The 18,536-nt window shown below is 46.3% G+C and overlaps 2 protein-coding genes across 9 annotated transcripts; one reads left to right on the plus strand and one right to left on the minus strand.

Annotated features, from left to right (window-relative positions):
* The first annotated feature begins 5,180 nt into the window (after window positions 1–5,180).
* On the plus strand, window positions 5,181–10,958 carry TUBB1 (tubulin, beta 1 class VI). 8 transcript variants are annotated; one of them, XM_011992317.1, is made up of 5 exons: window positions 5,181–5,442; window positions 8,740–8,848; window positions 9,384–9,494; window positions 9,598–9,725; window positions 9,969–10,958. In XM_011992317.1, exons 1-5 carry the CDS (start codon window positions 5,386–5,388, stop codon window positions 10,674–10,676), a joined length of 1,113 nt encoding a protein of 370 aa, XP_011847707.1. In that variant the 5' UTR covers window positions 5,181–5,385; the 3' UTR covers window positions 10,677–10,958. The 8 variants fall into 8 exon arrangements, with proteins under 8 accessions (XP_011847707.1, XP_011847710.1, XP_011847702.1 ...); XM_011992320.1 differs by having other exon boundaries at window positions 9,598–9,690; window positions 10,297–10,958; XM_011992313.1 differs by having other exon boundaries at window positions 5,386–5,442; window positions 9,598–9,623; window positions 9,696–10,958.
* A 3,482-nt stretch (window positions 10,959–14,440) lies between these two features.
* On the minus strand, window positions 14,441–18,108 carry ATP5E (ATP synthase, H+ transporting, mitochondrial F1 complex, epsilon subunit). Its single transcript, XM_011992324.1, has 3 exons — window positions 17,961–18,108; window positions 16,043–16,169; window positions 14,441–14,598 (listed from the first exon to the last, which is right to left on the minus strand). Exons 1-2 carry the CDS (start codon window positions 17,990–17,992, stop codon window positions 16,046–16,048), a joined length of 156 nt encoding a protein of 51 aa, XP_011847714.1. The 5' UTR covers window positions 17,993–18,108; the 3' UTR covers window positions 14,441–14,598; window positions 16,043–16,045.
* Between the last annotated feature and the right edge of the window lie 428 nt (window positions 18,109–18,536).

Below are 18,536 nucleotides of genomic sequence, written 5' to 3' on the forward strand. Positions count from 1 at the left end.
GCGCGCGTGCGTGTTTGCAGTTCCAGGGGAAGTGTGTGTGTGTGCGCGCGTGCGTGTTTGCAGTTCAGGGGAAGTGATGGTGTGTGTGCGCGCGTGCGTGTTTTCTCTTGTACATCAGAGGCGCCGCAGCCTGCATGCGGTTCACCAGTGCACCCAGAGAGACAGCAAGGTGTTTCCAGCCTCTGGGCTTGGGGGCTGGACAGGCGTGAGGAGCAGCCAGAGTCTGCCTGGTACAGGAACCATGAGCATCTCAGCTGTGGGGGAAGAAGGTTAACACTCCTGGCTCAGCGAACACCAGCAATGTCCTCCTAGTCCCTCTCCTCTTGTAGTTATTCATCCTCCTAGAACTTTCTTTTCCAGTAAGAGAACACACACCGAGGCAGGGTACAAGAAAGTGGAGCTCAGCTCCTCTGGCGGCCTGCCCACACCCGCTGAGTCACTCATAATGGCCCCTCAGATGTCATTTTCTTCCTAAGACATTTGGAATAATTTTTGGTTCTAAATCACACGCAAACAGTATAATTCAACAATCTTCCCTGAGTTATTCAAGGAACTTCAATGCACTCAGAAGTGGAAGATCGGGGCGGATGAAATCAATGAGTTCTCTGAGTGCTCTATTTTTCTCTGAATTCTATTTCATTTGCCAAATGGAGGGTGGGGGCAGCTCCATCTGACCCCTGGGGGATAACTCCTGGGGGAAGTCTGGAAGCAGCCGATTCAGGGTTTCTGGGTGACACTGGTTTTTCTTATCTTCCTGGTTCTATTCCTGTAACAGTCCCAAGTGTCATGCAGGAAAAGGCTTGCTGCCATGGAGCCTTCTGTGGACTGCTGTGACAGGCCACTGGAAGAGAGGGTTTCAAGCTCAGGGCTGGGCTGGTCCCGGCTGGGAATCTCAGTGTTGTGGGCCATGGGCGTCCTCACCACATTTGCTGGGAGGAAGCTCCTGCCCTCCGCCCTCTGGGACAATGCTTGCTGATCTCACCTGAATGCAGTCACTGCTAACCTGCCTTGGTCACAGCCCTTTGTTGGGGGGCAGAAAACAACTTTGTCACTCATCACAGTGGCCACTGTTAGTCACTTGCTGCAGTTCAGGACTGGGGGCGGTCACCTTCACCTGGCAAAACAGACCTTGGGGTCGTGCCAGCATCTCCAGGGGCACTGTTCGCCTATGTCCTGCACAGGGCCCGCTTCTACCAGTCCGAGGGCAAGGCAGACTGTATTCCCCACCTCATTGCTGGCACTAAGTTGGCACTCAGAGGAGAGCTGTTTCCTCTGGGGAGCAGGTACCTTCAGAAATAAGGACAAGAGAGTTGAGACGGGATGCACGGCTTTCCAGACCCGCTGCCTTCCCTGCCACTCTGTCCTGCCCAGACATTTTCAATTGAGACAAGCCCCGATGCCCACGGCCATGTCAGGTCTGCCGCATGGTAGGTGCTCCGTCTGTAGGTGTGGAATGCATGGGCCTGTCTGCACCAAGAGCCGCATCTCCCCCTCCCACCCTGTGAAGCCCACTTGAAAACCACCATCGGCAGCTACGTGTTAGGGGGCAGCCCTGGCAGGCCCATTCCTCACACCGACTTGTGACGCGGGAACTTTTATTTCATTTTTCATGTGAAAAAATTCAGGTTTAGGGCGAAGATGAGCCCCTGGGTGGTGGAGCTGCCACTCCGCCCCTCACCCTCTCACAGCCCAGCGTCCAAAGCTCAGCGCTTGCCTGGCCTGAATAAACATGGCCGGCGATACAGGAATCAAAGCAAACAGGACTTCTCTCTCTTTCCTCCTTTTTGCCAACTGCCCCATTAACAGAAAAACCTTTTAAGCGCCCACCTGGAAACCTGGCTTTTTCCCCTCCCTAAGCAAACTGAGATGGCCAAGAGGAATGTGCTGCAGTGCGGAGGGTGGGCGGAGGACCCCAGCGCCCTGGATCCTGCTCACATGGCAAAGAATGAACACAGGCAGATCAGAAATGCCCCTTGGGCCCAGTCCCGTGGTCCCTGCAGCGAGGCGGTTTGTGGCCAACAGGGGCTCCTTTCAGGAGCTGGGCCACAGAAGGCCGCGGCTGCCCACTGGTCACACCTTCCCATAATAGCTCACTACGGTTATTCCATCTAGTCTGTCCCCAAACATCCAGGTTTCATGGAGCAGTTTATACCTTCAGCCTAGACCACCTCTTACAGAATGGAGGAAAAAGGTGACCCTATCTAGAGAAGGACACACTTGTGAATAAACACATCACTGGCTTTAAGAACACAGCCCGCTCTGAGCATCACTGCTCAAACTTGCCCAGCTGTCGATGTGCCCTTAACAAACATTTACTGAGGCCCTGCCATGGATCAGGCACTTTGGGGACTCAAAGATGAAATGACACGGACAGCTCCCAGGCTGGCAGGAGATAAGGCATGTGTATAAGTAATTAGCAAACAGGGCCATGTGTGGCACTGCAGGTTCAAGTGCTCTGGTCCCCAGGAGGGGAGGTGTCTCTGGCGAAGGAACCGCCTGTGGGAAGATCATGGAGCTCTTTGGTCTCTGGAGGAGTCTGATAGGCAGGGGCCCCTGGGTGGGGAGGGAGGCTGGGGAGAGCTGGTGGGGACAGACAGAAGGGGGAAAAGAGGTCGAGGCATGCCGGGAGAGAAGCTGGAAGTGAGGCAAGATGGGCTAACGTCTATGGAAACAGAATGGTCTGTTCTTAATTTTAAAATGGTCTGTGTTAATTTCTGAAAAACACTGCTGAGGACCTATGAATATCCTCCTCTTGAATTTGCACATTCTTCTCTTTACCTTTGGGCAGGGAGGAGGGCTGACTGGACCGGAAGCATCTGTGAGTCACGTGACATTCAGGTTTGAGCACAAAAATGTTCCAAACTTAAGAGAAACATTGCAAGGGTACTAATCTTGTGCTAACTTTGAAAAGATTCAGCAATTGTTACCACTTTGCCCCTTTATTTAACTGCTGTCTCTCTGTTTATCACATTATTGTGGTTGTGGAACTGGTTCAGAGTAAGCTGCCAGCATCACAACGACCTTGAAGTACAGTGCTTCATAATATGGGATCTCCTGGAAACAAGGACTTCCACTTAGAACCACCGTACCATGATCAAAGTCAAGAAATGGAACACTGATACTATTTTCCAGTATACACAGTTCTTATTTGAATTTTGACAATTATCCTCACACCATCCTCTACAGGAGCCCTCTTCCCTGGTCCTGGATCCAGCCCAGGATCACGGGGTACACTGTCAGTACTCAAGGGCAGCCTGGGATCTACACACTAGACAGAGGTGAGAAGCAGTCCCAGTCCGGGCACTCTTAGGACAGAGTGCTCTCTTCTTCCCCACCTCTAGGTTTCTCTTCTAGTTTATAGCTCAGGCCCTTTGGCTGTGTATTTGAGCTCCTCTGCAAGTAAGCAGAAGCGATTTCCCCAGACACTCCATCGCTAGGAACTTTCCTGATTGTGTTCCTGACCTCACATCCTGGGCCCCGCCAGGTCTGTAGAGGGAACACAAGGCTTAGGAGTCAAACCTGGGCTTGGGGCACAGGAAGCATAGGCTCCTCATGGATCAGGCTGGGCTCCAATGCTTCAACCAAGGTCACGGGTCTGGCAAGAGGCAGGGGCGGGAAGCACCTCCAGGGCTTCTGGCTCTGAGTTCAGCAGTCTTGCCTTGAGCCCTGTCCTGAGAGATGGTGTCCTCAAGCTGCTCCAGAGCTAGGAGTGCTCTCTTCCTAAGTAAGCCAGAGTTCCACGAGTGCAGGATCTGGCCGCATCTACCTCCTTCATTCCCTTGTCTGCAGCACCCAAGGTGAGCCCAGCATATGACAGGTCCCCTTCCATAGCCATTCAAGGAATGGGGGTAACCTCAGGGTGCCCGGCAGACACTAAAGAGGCCTTGAGAGGCAGGTGCTCACTGGATGTGGTTGTCCACATCCTCGGGGCTTCAGGAGACCTTGCCCTGTACCTGCCCACCTGCACCTTGAGAGCTCAACAGGCACAAGGCAGTGCCTACCAGCTCTCCCCTTCTGAGTCAGTGCTCTCATGCCTTCTCGGGGAGTCCATTCCCCATCTTCTTTGGAAGTGTCCACCTTCTCTCCTCCAGGTGGTGGGGAACTGCCATCCTCCTGGGCAAGGATATGGAGCTGGTGTTTGGCCTGGATGCCCTTGCCTGGTTGGAGGTAATAAAGCCTAGGCTGGCTTTCGACGTTGATAGAAGCTTGGTGGCAGGGGATGTACTGAGGACCAGGAGACAGAACAGCTGCTTTCAAGCTGCTGAGTACCCAGCCTGCTGCCACTTAAGTACTGCGTGTGAGGGAATGCAATTTTTTTTTTTTTTTTGACAGAGTGTTGCTCTGTTGCCCAGCCTGGAGTGCAATGGCGTGATCGTGGCTCACTACAACCTCTGCCTCTCAGGTTCAAGCAATTCTCCTGCTGCAGTCTCCTGAGTAGTTGGGACTACACGTGTGTGCCACCACACCTGGCTAATATTTGTATTTTTAGTAGAGATGGGGTTTCGCCATGTTGGCCAGGCTGGTCTTGAACTCCTGACTTCCAGTGATCTGCCCATCTTGGCCTCCCAAAGTGCTGGGATTACAGGAGTGAGCCACCACGCCCAACTCTAAGGGAATGCAATTGGGAGTCCATTTTGTTCTTGGAGAATTCAGGGTCTGGTAAAGGGACCCTATGGCAAATATTAAGACCCCAGACACCATGGCAGGAAAGACGGAACGACAGAGCGGGAGCTGGGAAGGCGCAGCCCAGCCCTGGCATGGACAGGGCAGGGGTCCAAGAGGCCTGCAGGACACTGCAGAGTAACTTGCAGACAGGGCGAGAAAGGGCATGTGGGGGAGGGGCGGGCAGACAATCCTGGGACCTGTGAGGCCCAGCTGTGAAGCCTCCCGCCGCGTCGGGGCACGGGGCTTCTGGGGACCAAAGTCTTGAAAAGGGGCTGGGAAGTTGGACAGGGAAAGCCCCTGGAGGTGGTCTGGTTACCTGGGTGAGCTAGGAGCCAGAGTCATCACACCACAGGCATCAGGGCCAGCATGGGCACCTAGAAGCCTGCAAACAGTGCCAGCCTTCAGGCACTGAGGCGGCCTTTAATCTTGCACTCACTCTCTAGGAAATGATGGGGCAGTATTCTGTGCTGAGAGAGGAAAAACACCCCCTTCCAAAAGCATGACAGGCAGAAAGCAGAGAAGGGCCAGGACTGGCTGAGGGCGGGGAACTGGGCCTCTGGGGTGGACACACCCTTGGTCACATTGCGAGGGTAGCTTAGTTGGCCAGTCCCACCACTGCAATGACCACAGTTGTGTTGGGCTCACACCAGTGAACCGAGGCTCTGGATTCTGAGAGTCTGAGGATTCCGTGAAGATCTCAGACTTGGGCTCACAGCAAGGATGCGTGAAATTGTCCATATTCAGATTGGCCAGTGTGGCAACCAGATCGGAGCCAAGGTAAGTAATGTCTGGTTACTAATCCTAGCTTTGCCACAGTCCACAGAGGCGGACAACCAAGAGAATACCCTAAGTTAGCAGGGAAGACAATGAGTCGAGTAGATTTCATGTACTTGCTAAATATCAGACAATGCCTTTGGGCTCTAAAAAAATTCTTAAAAAAAGAATTTCACACGGGAAAAGAAGGAAACAATCTTTAAAGAGCTACAAGACACATTAAGGGCTTACAGTGTTAAGTTAGTTAATTTTATCCATAGACACCTAGGCACAACACATGCCAACCATTACATTATATAATATGCTTATCATCTTTTTCTTTGCCCACTCTGTTGCCCAGGCTGGAGTAGAGTGGCAGCATCATGGCTCACCACAGCCTCAACCTCCTGGGCTCAAGCTATTCTCCTGCCTCAGCCTCCTGAGTAGCTGAGATTATAGGCAGGCACCACTATGCCTGGCTAATTTTTAAATTTTTTTTGAGAGACAGGGATCTCACTTTGTTGCCCAGGCCGGTCTTGAACTCATGGGCTCAAGTGATCCTCCCGCCTCCGACTTCCAAAGTGGTGGGGTGACAGGTGTAAGCCACCGTGTGCGGCACTTTTATCATCTTTTATTTTTTTGAGATGGAGTTTTGCTCTTGTCGCCCAGGCTGGAGTGTGATGGCGTGATCTCGGCTCACTGCAACCTCCACCTCCTGGGTTCAAGTGATTCTCCTGCCTCAGCCTCCCCAGTAGTAGCTGGGATTACAGGCATGCGCCACCATGTCTGGCTAATATTGTATTTTCAGTAGAGACGGGGTTTCATCATGTTGGTCAGGTTGGTCTCGAACTCCTGACCTCAGGTGATGTGCCTGCCTTAGCCTCCCGAAGTGCTGGGATTATAGGCGTGAGTCACTGTACCTGGCTTACTTTTATCATCTTAACAATGAACTTCTCATATCTAAAAACAGTAATTTGTCTCAAAACAGCTTTTTGAAGTTTTTTGAGAAACTTTCTATACGCTGTCACTATGGTGTCTTTTCCCTCCCCTCTGTTTATTATAGCCCTTAAAAAAATCAATTACTGTTTGATTAGTATGCAATTGAAATTTAAGAGATAGACCTAAAATAAAGTTTTTGTGTACAGTAACATCATTAATTAAAATACACTCCCTGGAATATAAATGAGTTTTTCTCTCCCTTGCCCCCCTGCTTAAAATTTTCTACCAAGTATGTAACTTACTTGGCCAACCCCAAGAACACAGATGCCCGAGCCCAGGATCTCCAGTCTTGATTTTAAGATGGCCAACTGCACTGAGAAAATTTACCGTGTTCTCTTTGCTATTGTGAAGTTACTTTTACTAATATGAGATGCATTAAAAGTAAGGTTTTAAAACTCTTTGCTGTTGTGAAGTTACTTTTACTAATATGAGATGCATTAAAAGTAAGGTTTTAAAACACCTACATTCATCATCCATCAATGACACTTGGGTTGTTTCTGCCTTTTGGCTATTGTGAGTAATGCTGCTAGGAAACAACTAAGGATTTTAAATGCAGGTGTTTTAAATCCGGGGCAAAGAACATTACTGCTTGAAAAGAAGTCCCCATTCCTCCATGCCTCAGGGGTAAGACATTCATAACACACAGACAGAGAAGTGGGAGGCAGGAGCCCTGCTGCTCTGAAGCTGGAAGATAACACAGAAAGGGGCCCTCGAGAGACAGTGTTGGGTTTAGATAGGGTCTTCGCTCTCACTCTCAATTGTATTGTCTAGCGTTTAGAGTCCTGGCTAACTCATCATTTAGAGTCTTAAGAACTTTAAGACACATTTAATTTGGGGTATCTTAGAACTTGAATTTATTTATTCTTCCACTCCCTGAACAGTGCTGGCAGTTTACCATGAACTAGTGCCTTGTTATTAAGACCATGGCCAGAGCAGCGCTGTCATTTACAAGATATGGTTGGAGTTTTAAACATACCCTTGGGGATTTTACTGTATGTGAATATATTTTCATTGCATTTTAATATGTGCTTTTCAGGGTGATCAGAAGGAGTCTTCCCAGTAACTGTTTCCATATTAAGAGCTTGGCATGTATCTATATTAATAAGTACTGTGTATGAGATTGGAAGTGCTTTATGTTTCAAATAGTTACTAGAGGACAACAATGTGTAATTTTGAGCTATGTGTATACCTGATCATCAAAAATGCACATTCCTGGCCGGGCGCAGTGGCTCATGCCTGTAATCCTAGCACTTTGGGAGGCCGAGGCAGGTGGATCACCTGAGGTCAGGAGTTTGAGACCAGCCTGGCCAACATGGCAAAACCCCGTCTCTACTAAAAATGCAAAAATTAGCTGGGCATGGTGGTAGACGCCTGTAATCCCAGCTACTTGAGAGGCTGAGGCAGGAGAGTTGCTTGAACCCAGGAGGTGGAAGTTGCAGTGAGCCAAGATTGTGCCACTGCACTCCAGCCTAGGTGACAAGAGTGAAACTCGTAAAAAAAAAAAAAAAAAAAAAAAAAGGCCAGGCATGGTGGCTCATGCCTGTAATCCCAGTACTTTGGAAGGCCAAGGTGGGCGGATCACGAGGTCAAGAGATAGAGACCATCCTGGCCAACATGGTGAAACCTCGTGTCTACTAAAAATACAAAAATTAGCTAGGCATGGTGGCGCATGCCTGTAGTCCCAGCTACTCAGGAGGCTGAGGCAGGAGAATTGCTTGAACCCAGGAGGTGGAGGTTGCAGTGAGCCAGGATCACGCCACTGTATTCCAGCCTGGTAACAGAGCAAGACTCTGTCTAAAAAAAAAAAAAAAAAAAGTGCTAATTACTTAAAATCATGCACACAGGTCCAAGTTATGGGTTGCTTGAAAACGTTCATGAAAATAAATCCCCAAAGTGAAATGAGATATTATTGTGAAATCAGATAAGAATTGTTTATTTTCCTATAATGGAATCTATACTTTACTAGCTTGGAGCATTATAAGGAGAAATTAAGAGCTATATTGACATTAAATTCTAAACAACAGCTTTAATATATATAATGGCCTGAACTTAATAGGAAGAAAATCCAATTTAGTATTCTGTGTTTGACATTTTATTTAAGGAGTTCAGGCGGGGAGAAAAGGCAGCCTTCATATTACTTCATATTGCTTAGTAGAGGCAAAAAGTGAATGATGCCATGGTTATTTATGAAAAGGTCCAAAAAGAATGTCTTGGGGAGGGTCAGGCAACCCCAGGGAAACAGGCCTGGGGGTGCTAACTTTCTCTCTGGTTAACACAGCCTTTTTCTGGGTCCGTTTACTCTGACCTTCCTCCTGCTTTCAGTTCTGGGAGATGATTGGTGAGGAGCACGGGATCGACTTGGCTGGGAGCGACCGCGGGGCCTCGGCCTTGCAGCTGGAGAGAATCAGCGTGTACTACAATGAAGCCTACGGTAGGACTGGCAGGGTTCTGGGAGCAGTGGTCCCGCAACTGGGAACATAAGTAGAGGAAGGGCAGAGGCCCAGCAGATGGAAATGTCAAAGCAGTGATGTCTAGGTTCAGGGAGGCGACAGGCAGGGCAGCAGCAGGATCCCAGAGTGGTAGGTCCCCAACCCTTGGTCAAGAGGCAGGACTGGGGAAGGAGCTGCTGGATGGGGCACACACCTTAACACAAGCAGGTCAAGTACTCACTTCCCTTTGTGGCTTCACAGATGAAACCAGAATCATTTCCAGTGCGAAGGAAGAGAATCTCTGTCACTGGCAATACCACAGGGCAGACGATGGAAATTGTTTCTTGGGTATTCTATAGATTTGTGGTATTGTTGTTGGGGTAAAAAATATGTTAGATACTCAAATCTCAACCTACCAAGGGCCCCTTTCTAGAATATCCATGATTTTTTTGGACCAGTATCACAAAGTTCTCTTTTGATAAAACATTAACTTCTAGAAAAACAAGTAGGCTGACTTTTTCCTATTTTTCTACACAGGTAGGAAATATGTGCCCCGAGCAGTCTTGGTGGACCTAGAACCTGGGACGATGGACAGCATTCGATCTAGCAAATTAGGAGCCCTCTTTCAACCTGACAGTTTTGTCCATGGTAGGTTTTTCCAGAAGGTTCCACCAGGAGCAGGGGGGATGCCTTACTGGTGCCCTTCTCTTTTCACTTTTCTTCCCCTGCTGGTTACTCTTTTTGGTCACAGGTAACTCTGGAGCTGGCAACAACTGGGCCAAAGGCCATTACACGGAGGGAGCCGAGCTGATTGAGAACGTCCTGGAGGTAGTGAGGCATGAGAGTGAGAGCTGTGACTGCCTGCAGGGCTTCCAGATCGTCCACTCCCTGGGCGGGGGCACAGGCTCCGGGATGGGCACTCTGCTCATGAACAAGATTAGAGAGGAGTACCCGGACCGGATCATGAATTCCTTCAGTGTCATGCCTTCTCCCAAGGTGTCGGACACGGTGGTGGAGCCCTACAATGCAGTTCTGTCCATCCACCAGCTGATTGAGAATGCAGATGCCTGTTTCTGCATTGACAACGAGGCCCTCTATGACATTTGCTTCCGTACCCTGAAGCTGACGACACCCACCTACGGGGATCTCAACCACCTGGTGTCCTTGACCATGAGCGGCATAACCACCTCCCTCCGGTTCCCGGGTCAGCTCAACGCAGACCTGCGCAAGCTGGCGGTGAACATGGTCCCCTTCCCCCGCCTGCACTTCTTTATACCTGGCTTTGCCCCACTCACAGCCCAGGGCAGCCAGCAGTACCGAGCCCTCTCCGTGGCCGAGCTCACCCAGCAGATGTTTGACGCCCGCAATACCATGGCTGCCTGTGACCCCCGCCGTGGCCGCTACCTCACAGTGGCCTGCATTTTCCGGGGCAAGATGTCCACCAAGGAAGTGGACCAGCAACTGCTCTCCGTGCAGACCAGGAACAGCAGCTGTTTTGTGGAGTGGATTCCCAACAACGTCAAGGTGGCTGTCTGCGACATCCCACCCCGGGGGCTGAGCATGGCTGCCACCTTCATTGGCAACAACACGGCCATCCAAGAGATCTTTAACAGGGTCTCTGAGCATTTCTCAGCCATGTTCAAGAGGAAAGCTTTTGTGCACTGGTACACCAGCGAAGGGATGGACATAAACGAATTTGGGGAAGCTGAAAGTAACATCCATGATTTGGTATCCGAGTACCAACAATTTCAAGATGCCAAAGCAGGTCTAGAGGAAGATGAAGAGGTCATGGAGGAGGCAGAAATGAAGCCAGAAGATAAGGGACATTAACGGTGAGAGAAGCTGTGCCGTGGAGTTGCTTACAGAACAGTTTCTCATTAGACGAGTGTTTCTCCTGCAGCACTCCAAAACCTATTCTGCACTGCAGCACAGTGAATGATACGCACTCATCATTAGCTTCGACACAGGGACTGCGGGAGACAGGTGGGGAACAGCTGACAGGCATTAGGGTCTTTGCTGACATTTACTAACCTTGAAGAGTTTGACATTCAATGCATACTTATTAGCTTAAAAAAACAGCAAATTTATTGTAAAGTGCTCCCTTTGTTTCAAAGTGTTCACTGAGTATTTTATTACATGCCCTGTGCCAGGCACCCAGACTACACATGTGGATTTGCAGGAAGCCACTGGAGTTGGTGTTAACATTTTTAAACTTTAGCAGCACTGATAAGCACCCTGGAATCCTCACTTGGTATCCGAGGGTTACTAAGACTCTTCCCTTAGGTTCTTTCCTTTGAGCAAACACTGCCTGCCACCATCCTGCCTTCCTGTGCCTGCCAGCCTCCAGAAGAGCCAGGTGCCTGACTAGTACATGGGGAGCTACAGAGCCAAGGTCAATGTGAGTCAACATCCACTAGAAATATCCATGTTGTGTTGTTGTGTAGACCTGTGCGCACACATGCTAACTGGAAAAGAGGAAAAAAGAAAAGCCACAGTCCTCTCCACAAAAACACCTGGTCCAAACATGAAAAACAAAAAGACAAGCAAAACTAAAGAACTGCAGTCCTCTGATCTTTATTTCTGAAAAGCTAGCCTTTAACATATACGTTTATATAGTTTAAATTTCTTACTACTGTTAGATCCCAGTAATTCATTAATAATCATCCTTGGTTTTCCTTTTAGAGGCTATTTTGAAATGCTCTTTTCACTTTCATTCAGCCATCACCCCCCAAAATGCTCTGCAGCCTCTCTGCTCTGAGAAACGGCACACCATCCGCTCGGCAACCATTCAAATGCAGGAATTAAGCAGCAATGGCTGCAGTGTCCTTCTCAGTTACGGGGGACATCATTTCATTAGGGAACTTTTACAGTTCAAATTAATTTGCAGAAGTTGCCATAAATGTCTGCATAATGACACAGCTTTAACCACTACATGATTTTAATCTGCTCACATTACAACAGGACCAAATACACAAGAGCGTAATCAAATCATCCGTAACTTCTTAATTACAGTTTACCTATTTCTGACATGCAGCATTGCCATCTCTTCCAGCACCATCAGGGTTTTAATGGCCCTCTAGAATTACCACCGAGATACACTATTTGATCCATGGATAACTGGTAATGGGAAAATGCTCCGACCCTCAATGCAGTAAATATTTACTTGCCGGCAACTGGGTTCTCATCTCTTGATTTGCTTTTGTAATTGGCAATAATAAAATAGCAGGTGGATGGATGACAGTTGCTCATTCTGAGAAACTTCACTCTTTTCACGTATGCATCATGAGGAAATACTAAAATACATACCAAGAGAAAAATACCTTGCCATCCGATCATCAACAAGTCTTCTATTTATAAACTTCAAAAAACACAATACAACAATCATGTTTTAAATGCTTTCTACTTGTGGTTCAAGAAGTACTAGATTTAGTAAGAAACTCCACCTATACACTTTGAAGTTAGTAACTTCCTGAGATGCTAAAGACTTACAGCCTGCGATTATACAAGGATTTACACATGCTTCTTCTGGTGCTTTACTTCTAAAATCTAAAAAGGCAATGAAATAGGTATAAGGAGAGAGGGATTTAAACCTTTTAAAAAACTTTTGCTGACTTATATTACTGTAAAGATTTGTTTGCTCAATAGTAATCATTAAAGTACAAAATAATTCAATTTTAAATGGCAAAATTGCTTTATTTCAGACTAAATAAATTCCTTTTCTTGAAGCCTAACCACCCTGAGTAGTTAAAAATATTTAGAAATGCATCTCACCATCCTACTCTTTCGTATGGTAGAAATAGATTTAAAAACACAAAACACAAACTAGAAACCTAAGAAATCTCTCCCTTTTGATTTTGAAGAGCTTATTCCTTTAGCAGTATGGTTGCTACGGCGACCTTGGTCTCTCAGAGACCGAGGTCTCTGAGCATAATCACCGAATTTTAGAGCTTATCCAATTCCTTCACTTTACTCACAAGGACTACGTGAACTAAGAGATTAACTGACAACCTCAAACATCTTCCAACTAGTTAGTGGGATACTCACTAAGTTGGTCTGATTGGGGTCACCTCATCATTGGGCACAGTCATCCTGCCAGTTACTCAGCACTGCTGGAGAAAGGAAGTTTATTTCATTATACTACTGGTTCAGGATATCTACTAATCACAGAGAAAAGAGCCTCTAAGAATCTCTGCTGGACAGTAAACTTGTCTTTTACTCAGTTACTTCACTCCTTTCCATATCACAAGCCCTGTCCCTAAGTCTCACCTCTACCATCCGCCTCCTTAATAATATACCATCTATATACCAATAATCTACCAATATACTACCAATCTACTATACCATCTATATACCAATAATACCCCATCTGCCTCCTTAATAAATGACTTATCTCTAATTACCTGACTGGAAATAATTTAGCCTCTTTGCCTATTAGTTACTTTATTTGTCCTGTGTCAAAAAGGCCTGACAGCCTTTTGATTCATTTATTCCTGTTCTCTGTAATGGAGGATGCTTCCTAGTACCTTAATCTTGGGGACCACAGCACTGAACTGAGGTGCCCTAACTTGCAAGCAGGAGGATGACAGCTCCGAGGTGAAGGACCCCAAGGGCTCCTAACCCGCTGTTGTCCAGAGGCACCCTCTCTCACTCAATCGGCTCTGCCTCCCTGCTCGCTCTGTGCTGAGAATTCAGTAAAACCTACAGGTCAAGTGTTGGAACAATAAGTCATTCCCAGAAGCCGAGAACAAAGACATTCTATTTGGCTTAGCCTCGGCATGGCTGACAGCGGCCCTGATAAATTATTGTGAGCTTTAAGTACCATGTGAAAACTGGTCCTAGAACGGTGTTTCAAAATTTCCAGTTCAAATTTATTTCTCCATTCTCCAAAAACAGTTAAAATTAGGCAATTAACTTTTCAATGGTGTTTTACTTGCCCAAGCGCTTCCAAGTTTCAAAGAAAGGTAACAACATAACTTGCAACAATTTTCCATCCCTAAATAATGAATGAATGAATCACTATAGAAATATCAAGAAACTGATGTTGTGGTCACCGTGTCTCAGACCTATAGTCAAAACTCCTAGATTTTAACTTCAGTTTGGCTATCAACTCAATGAGCAAGTTATTAAATAGTTTTCAACATTTCCTAAGAGAAATGCTACCACAATATATTCATTTACAAAACAATGTGAAAAACATTTTGTGCTTAAATTCTGTAATTGTTCTTATCTATAGGTTTTAAGTGCACAATACGAGTACAATTTAGTATTTCTTCTTCTAATCAATGCTTTTAGTATTTAATAATTATTTCCATGTAGGTTACCGATGACCATGTCATTATTCTGACATGGCAACATTTCAAACATAAGGGACTACAAAGCCTCAATGACAGCAGATAATTTTGATCACCAATTAATGTCATGAAACAACTATTTTGAGACATTTTCAAAATCCTTTCTGAATCCCTTTGGTCACTATATATTAAATCTGCCTTCCCCTGCTTTTAAGAAACCCTGGTTCACATGGCCATAATCACGCAACCCTGCAGAGTTCCTTTAAAGAAAATGAAAAAGTCTGACAAACTAAAAATCAAGAGTAACAGTGAACCATACTTCAATTTATTGACATTGTCAATTTATGAACAAGACAGGAATTTTTTTTTTCCCCATGAAATGAGATCCTTTTCAATCTGCCATAACATGTGCCCACACATCTTCACCTTGGAAATGTAGCATTTCAAGCTTTAGTCAGGGTCTAGGAGGAAAAAGAAAATGCAACAGTTGCTGGCTAGTTCTTGGTTTTCTTAAAAACTCAACATGAATATAAGAAATAACTTCCTTATAGTGAACTGTATAACCGTGGCTATCATTCACACTGCCTTGGCTCAGATGTAAAAAAGCACTGGTTCGAGTACACAGGTTTAGTCAAGCAGGCATTTCTCAGCTGACTAAAAGTAAACACTCTCCCAGCAATAAAGAAACTACTTTGCCTTTAAAAGACACTAACATCTCCTTGTGCTAATGAGGTGGGGTCAGTAACCCCGAAGGGCATAACAGAGAGGGGCTAATGCTTTAAGGGGATCGACACTACTTCCTGACCCCCAGGACTTTGCAAAATCTCAGCGTTAGATGCAGTCTGGTGGCTCTGAGCCGAGTGAGGCTAACCGATTTTCTGTTAGCTTACTGTTAAAACAAAACAACGCAACATAAAACCAGGTCTCATTACTCAGGATTATAAGATTAGACAGAGAGCCCCTAGAAAAAGGGCTAAATTCAAAACACTGCATCTCCAGACTTGTAATAAAATATTTACTAATTCAAAATGAAAATGAAAAGTTAGGGGAGACAGTTTCAATAAGTAAAATTGCTCATAACCACAAGATGCCAAAGAATTAATATTTATCACATTTCTGTGCTATTATGGGTCTGAAGCTTTTTAAAAGCAAAACTAGAAAAATTAAACCTGAAAAACATCTCTGATAATTTGCCTTGCCTACTTTTGAAATAACAATGTCAAGAAAGTACTTTTGAGATCAAACCACTTTTATAATTTGGAACACAAAAGTCTACACTTATCAACTGTACAGAACTTTTTATTTCATGTGAATGTAACTTTACATCACCAACATCTTTGAAAAAGTAAAATGAACCAAACCCTCTGAAAACATAATAAATTAGCAAAACAGTATTCACTGCAGGTTCTTGCATATTTTATTGCTTGATGCAACAGCAGGACCCTTGCCTGTACTTGTAGTTATGATGTTCGGGAAGTAGTGGTTTGTGAGAATATTAGTAGATGTGGGGGAAATAAAAATGTAAAGAACTGTAGTTTTTTATGCTCTTGAACTATTATGTAACTCCAATAGCAATTATAAAAGTGGGGAGTTCATCCTCCAAGTTATTTGATTTGTGCAAATGAAACAGGTTTAACTAAAATAAGATGGCTCTCTACCTAAGCATTGCTAAATGAATTGAAAATCAATGTGCCAATTACTTCTGCTTGTCGGGCCCCAAAAGACTTTCTTTTTATTAGGCCATGGGACTTCTATAACCTGCATGCTTTAAATTATATTATCCTAATAACTTCCAAATACACTGACTAAAAAATGAATAGAACCCAAAATTAAAATTATTTTGATTTTTACGGTGCTCTAAAAACTTAAGATGCAACTGTTCTTCTAAATACATCAGTAACTTACAGATTATTCCTTCTTTACTTTCACAATTTTGACGCTGCTGCCAGAAGCCTTCTCGGCATTTGCTTTGAATTCTGTCTTCAGTGCATCTCTGACTGCTTTTGCACAGATCTGGGAGTATCGGATGTAGCTGGGAGAAAATGAGAGAAGGTATATAGTTAATTATCAATATTCCAGCCAGACCAACTGTTACTACTGTGCTTTCGCTTTTCTTCCTGTACTTTTTATTTTGGTTTGGTAGTACCTTATTGCAGAACTGGTTTTAAAAATATGACTAATGCCAAAAACAATCTATACAAAGAAAAAGAACACTAGAAAAATATGTACCAAAGTATTAATTGGTGTTTGGACAGATGATCTTTGATTTTTCTTCTTTGTACTGTGTTTTCTCTTTAGTGTATAGTAATTCAAAATAAAAGATGCATAAATGTTTTTAAAAATCCCACAGCACAGAAAAAAAAAAAAACCCTGAAATGTTTAGCGACTATAACAAGAATGCATCATCAATTCTCTCCTCAATTTCTCTCCTTAAAACTTTTATTACTCTTGGAAAATGAGGTATACATAATTAAGAGAAAACTATTTTGAATTACAACAATTCTTTCTAAATTATTTAAACTCTTTTCTGAGAAAAATGAATTCTGTCTTACAAGTCTGCCACTGAAAATACCTCCTAATCAAGATTTCTAAATTACACTGAAAAGTGCTTTGAGAACATCATCAATTCTAGCAAAATTGTAAAACCTGCTTCCTGTTTGGTAGATGGACTCCCATCAACGTTGTAGTTTCCAAAAGATGTCAGATCACCTTTCCCACTTTTGAAAAACAGGAAGTGGGGAGGGGTGCAATTTTCTCATGTTTTAGAATTTATTTTGGGGACTCTGAGGTATGAGTTCCAATGCCTGCTTCCATTCTTACTAACTGGTGACCTTCAGGCTGTTCAACCTTTTCAGCATGTTTATTCACCTGAAAAAACAATAGAATAAAAGGATAATACCTGTCCTGCTGATAGCTGGGAGGAGGAAAAACAAGTGCGAAAAGGTATGGCTCACAGGGTAGGTTGCCTAATAAATGGTATCTATTACCTTCCATCCTTCCAATTCTACAAGACTTCGCTTGCTTGACCTCAGCAAGTTAGGAAGCTCCGTTGTAGTGTAGTCACATGTACCCACAAAATGTAAAGTGCTACACCATCTAGTCAACTAACAAGGTGTGTCACCGGGAGCAAGGTACTTCTGCTCACTCAGGTGCACGGATAAAAAAAATCAGATGTGACACCTAGACCAATGGTTTGCGGTTCCACTATTGAGATACCATGTCCTCAAGTGGGTTCCATATTTGAGCTTTCCAGGAGCCACCTCTCACCTTTGTGCGGAGCTCTGAATAGTTTACCAGTGGCTTTCACCCCTTTTACACGGAAACCTGAGATCAACAGGAATTAATAGTTTAAAAAAAAAAATGTGTAAAGTTGTAAAAGGCTCCATCTCGATGCTGGATTAAAAGTCAAAGCGGCTAACAGCTGTCACGTGGAGAGAAATCTCCTGTTTACTGAGGTGGATGTGACTGTACTACTTTCACCACCTGGCTCCAGCACCATTCTAGAAGAAAAAGGTTTGCTGAGTAAGAGCTGGCCTCTCTCTCTCGAAACCTCCCATTCACAAAGGTGTCCACGGGCACTGTGCGGGTGCTGGGCCGCACCTGTGGGAAGCGAGGCAGTACACAGACGCACTCCCACGCGAGGCCGAGCTCGCCTGCCTGAGCGCTTTGCCCACAGCGACGCCATCTTGGCGGCGACGCCCGAGGTTCGGCCCAACCCCGGTCACGCGTGGGGCCACTGCTCCGTGTCCTGTATGACCTCTGGGCACGGGGATGCGCGCGGGCCGGGCTCGCGGGGCCCTTCCCTCTGGAGGCCTGGGCCTACCTGAGTCCAGCCTGTCGCCAGTAGGCCACCATGCTGTAGCGAAAGTGGAGCGCGTCGGACCGAATCGCCAAGACGCCGACAATGTCGGCTCAGCCGGGCGGTTCAGCCGCAGGAAGAGCAGACCACAGAAGCGGAAGGGGCGGGGCGTGCGGACCTGCCAATCGCCGCCTCCTACCCAGCCCCGCCCCTGCGCGCGGCCCCTGCTGCCCTGCCGCGGAAGCCCCCCGGCGCCGGGAGCCAATGGGCGCGCGCGATCTGGACTGCGGGTGCCAATCCCCGGGCGGGTCGGCCGGCCGCGCCCACCTATTGGCTCCAAGAGCGCCCGGGGAGTGTGTCCCGGAGCTTCCGTATTGCCCCGGCTGGGGCGACCGGGGCAAGAAGGCAAGAAGGCCGGGGCAGCTCCGCTTGCTGAGGGCCGCGGAGTCGCGTACTTTCGGGAAGCGAAGACGCGAGGCGGCGCGGGCACGGCGGCCCCGAGGGTCTGGCTTTGCACGCGCTTCAGGGAAACGGCGCCGGCTCTTTTATATCTGTGGGCAGACAAGCGTGTCCTGAGAGCTGAGATTTAGAAAGGCTCTT

The sequence above is a fragment of the Mandrillus leucophaeus genome, unplaced genomic scaffold (genome assembly GCF_000951045.1).
Source record: "Mandrillus leucophaeus isolate KB7577 unplaced genomic scaffold, Mleu.le_1.0 Scaffold41, whole genome shotgun sequence".
Taxonomy (NCBI): Eukaryota; Metazoa; Chordata; class Mammalia; order Primates; family Cercopithecidae; genus Mandrillus; species Mandrillus leucophaeus.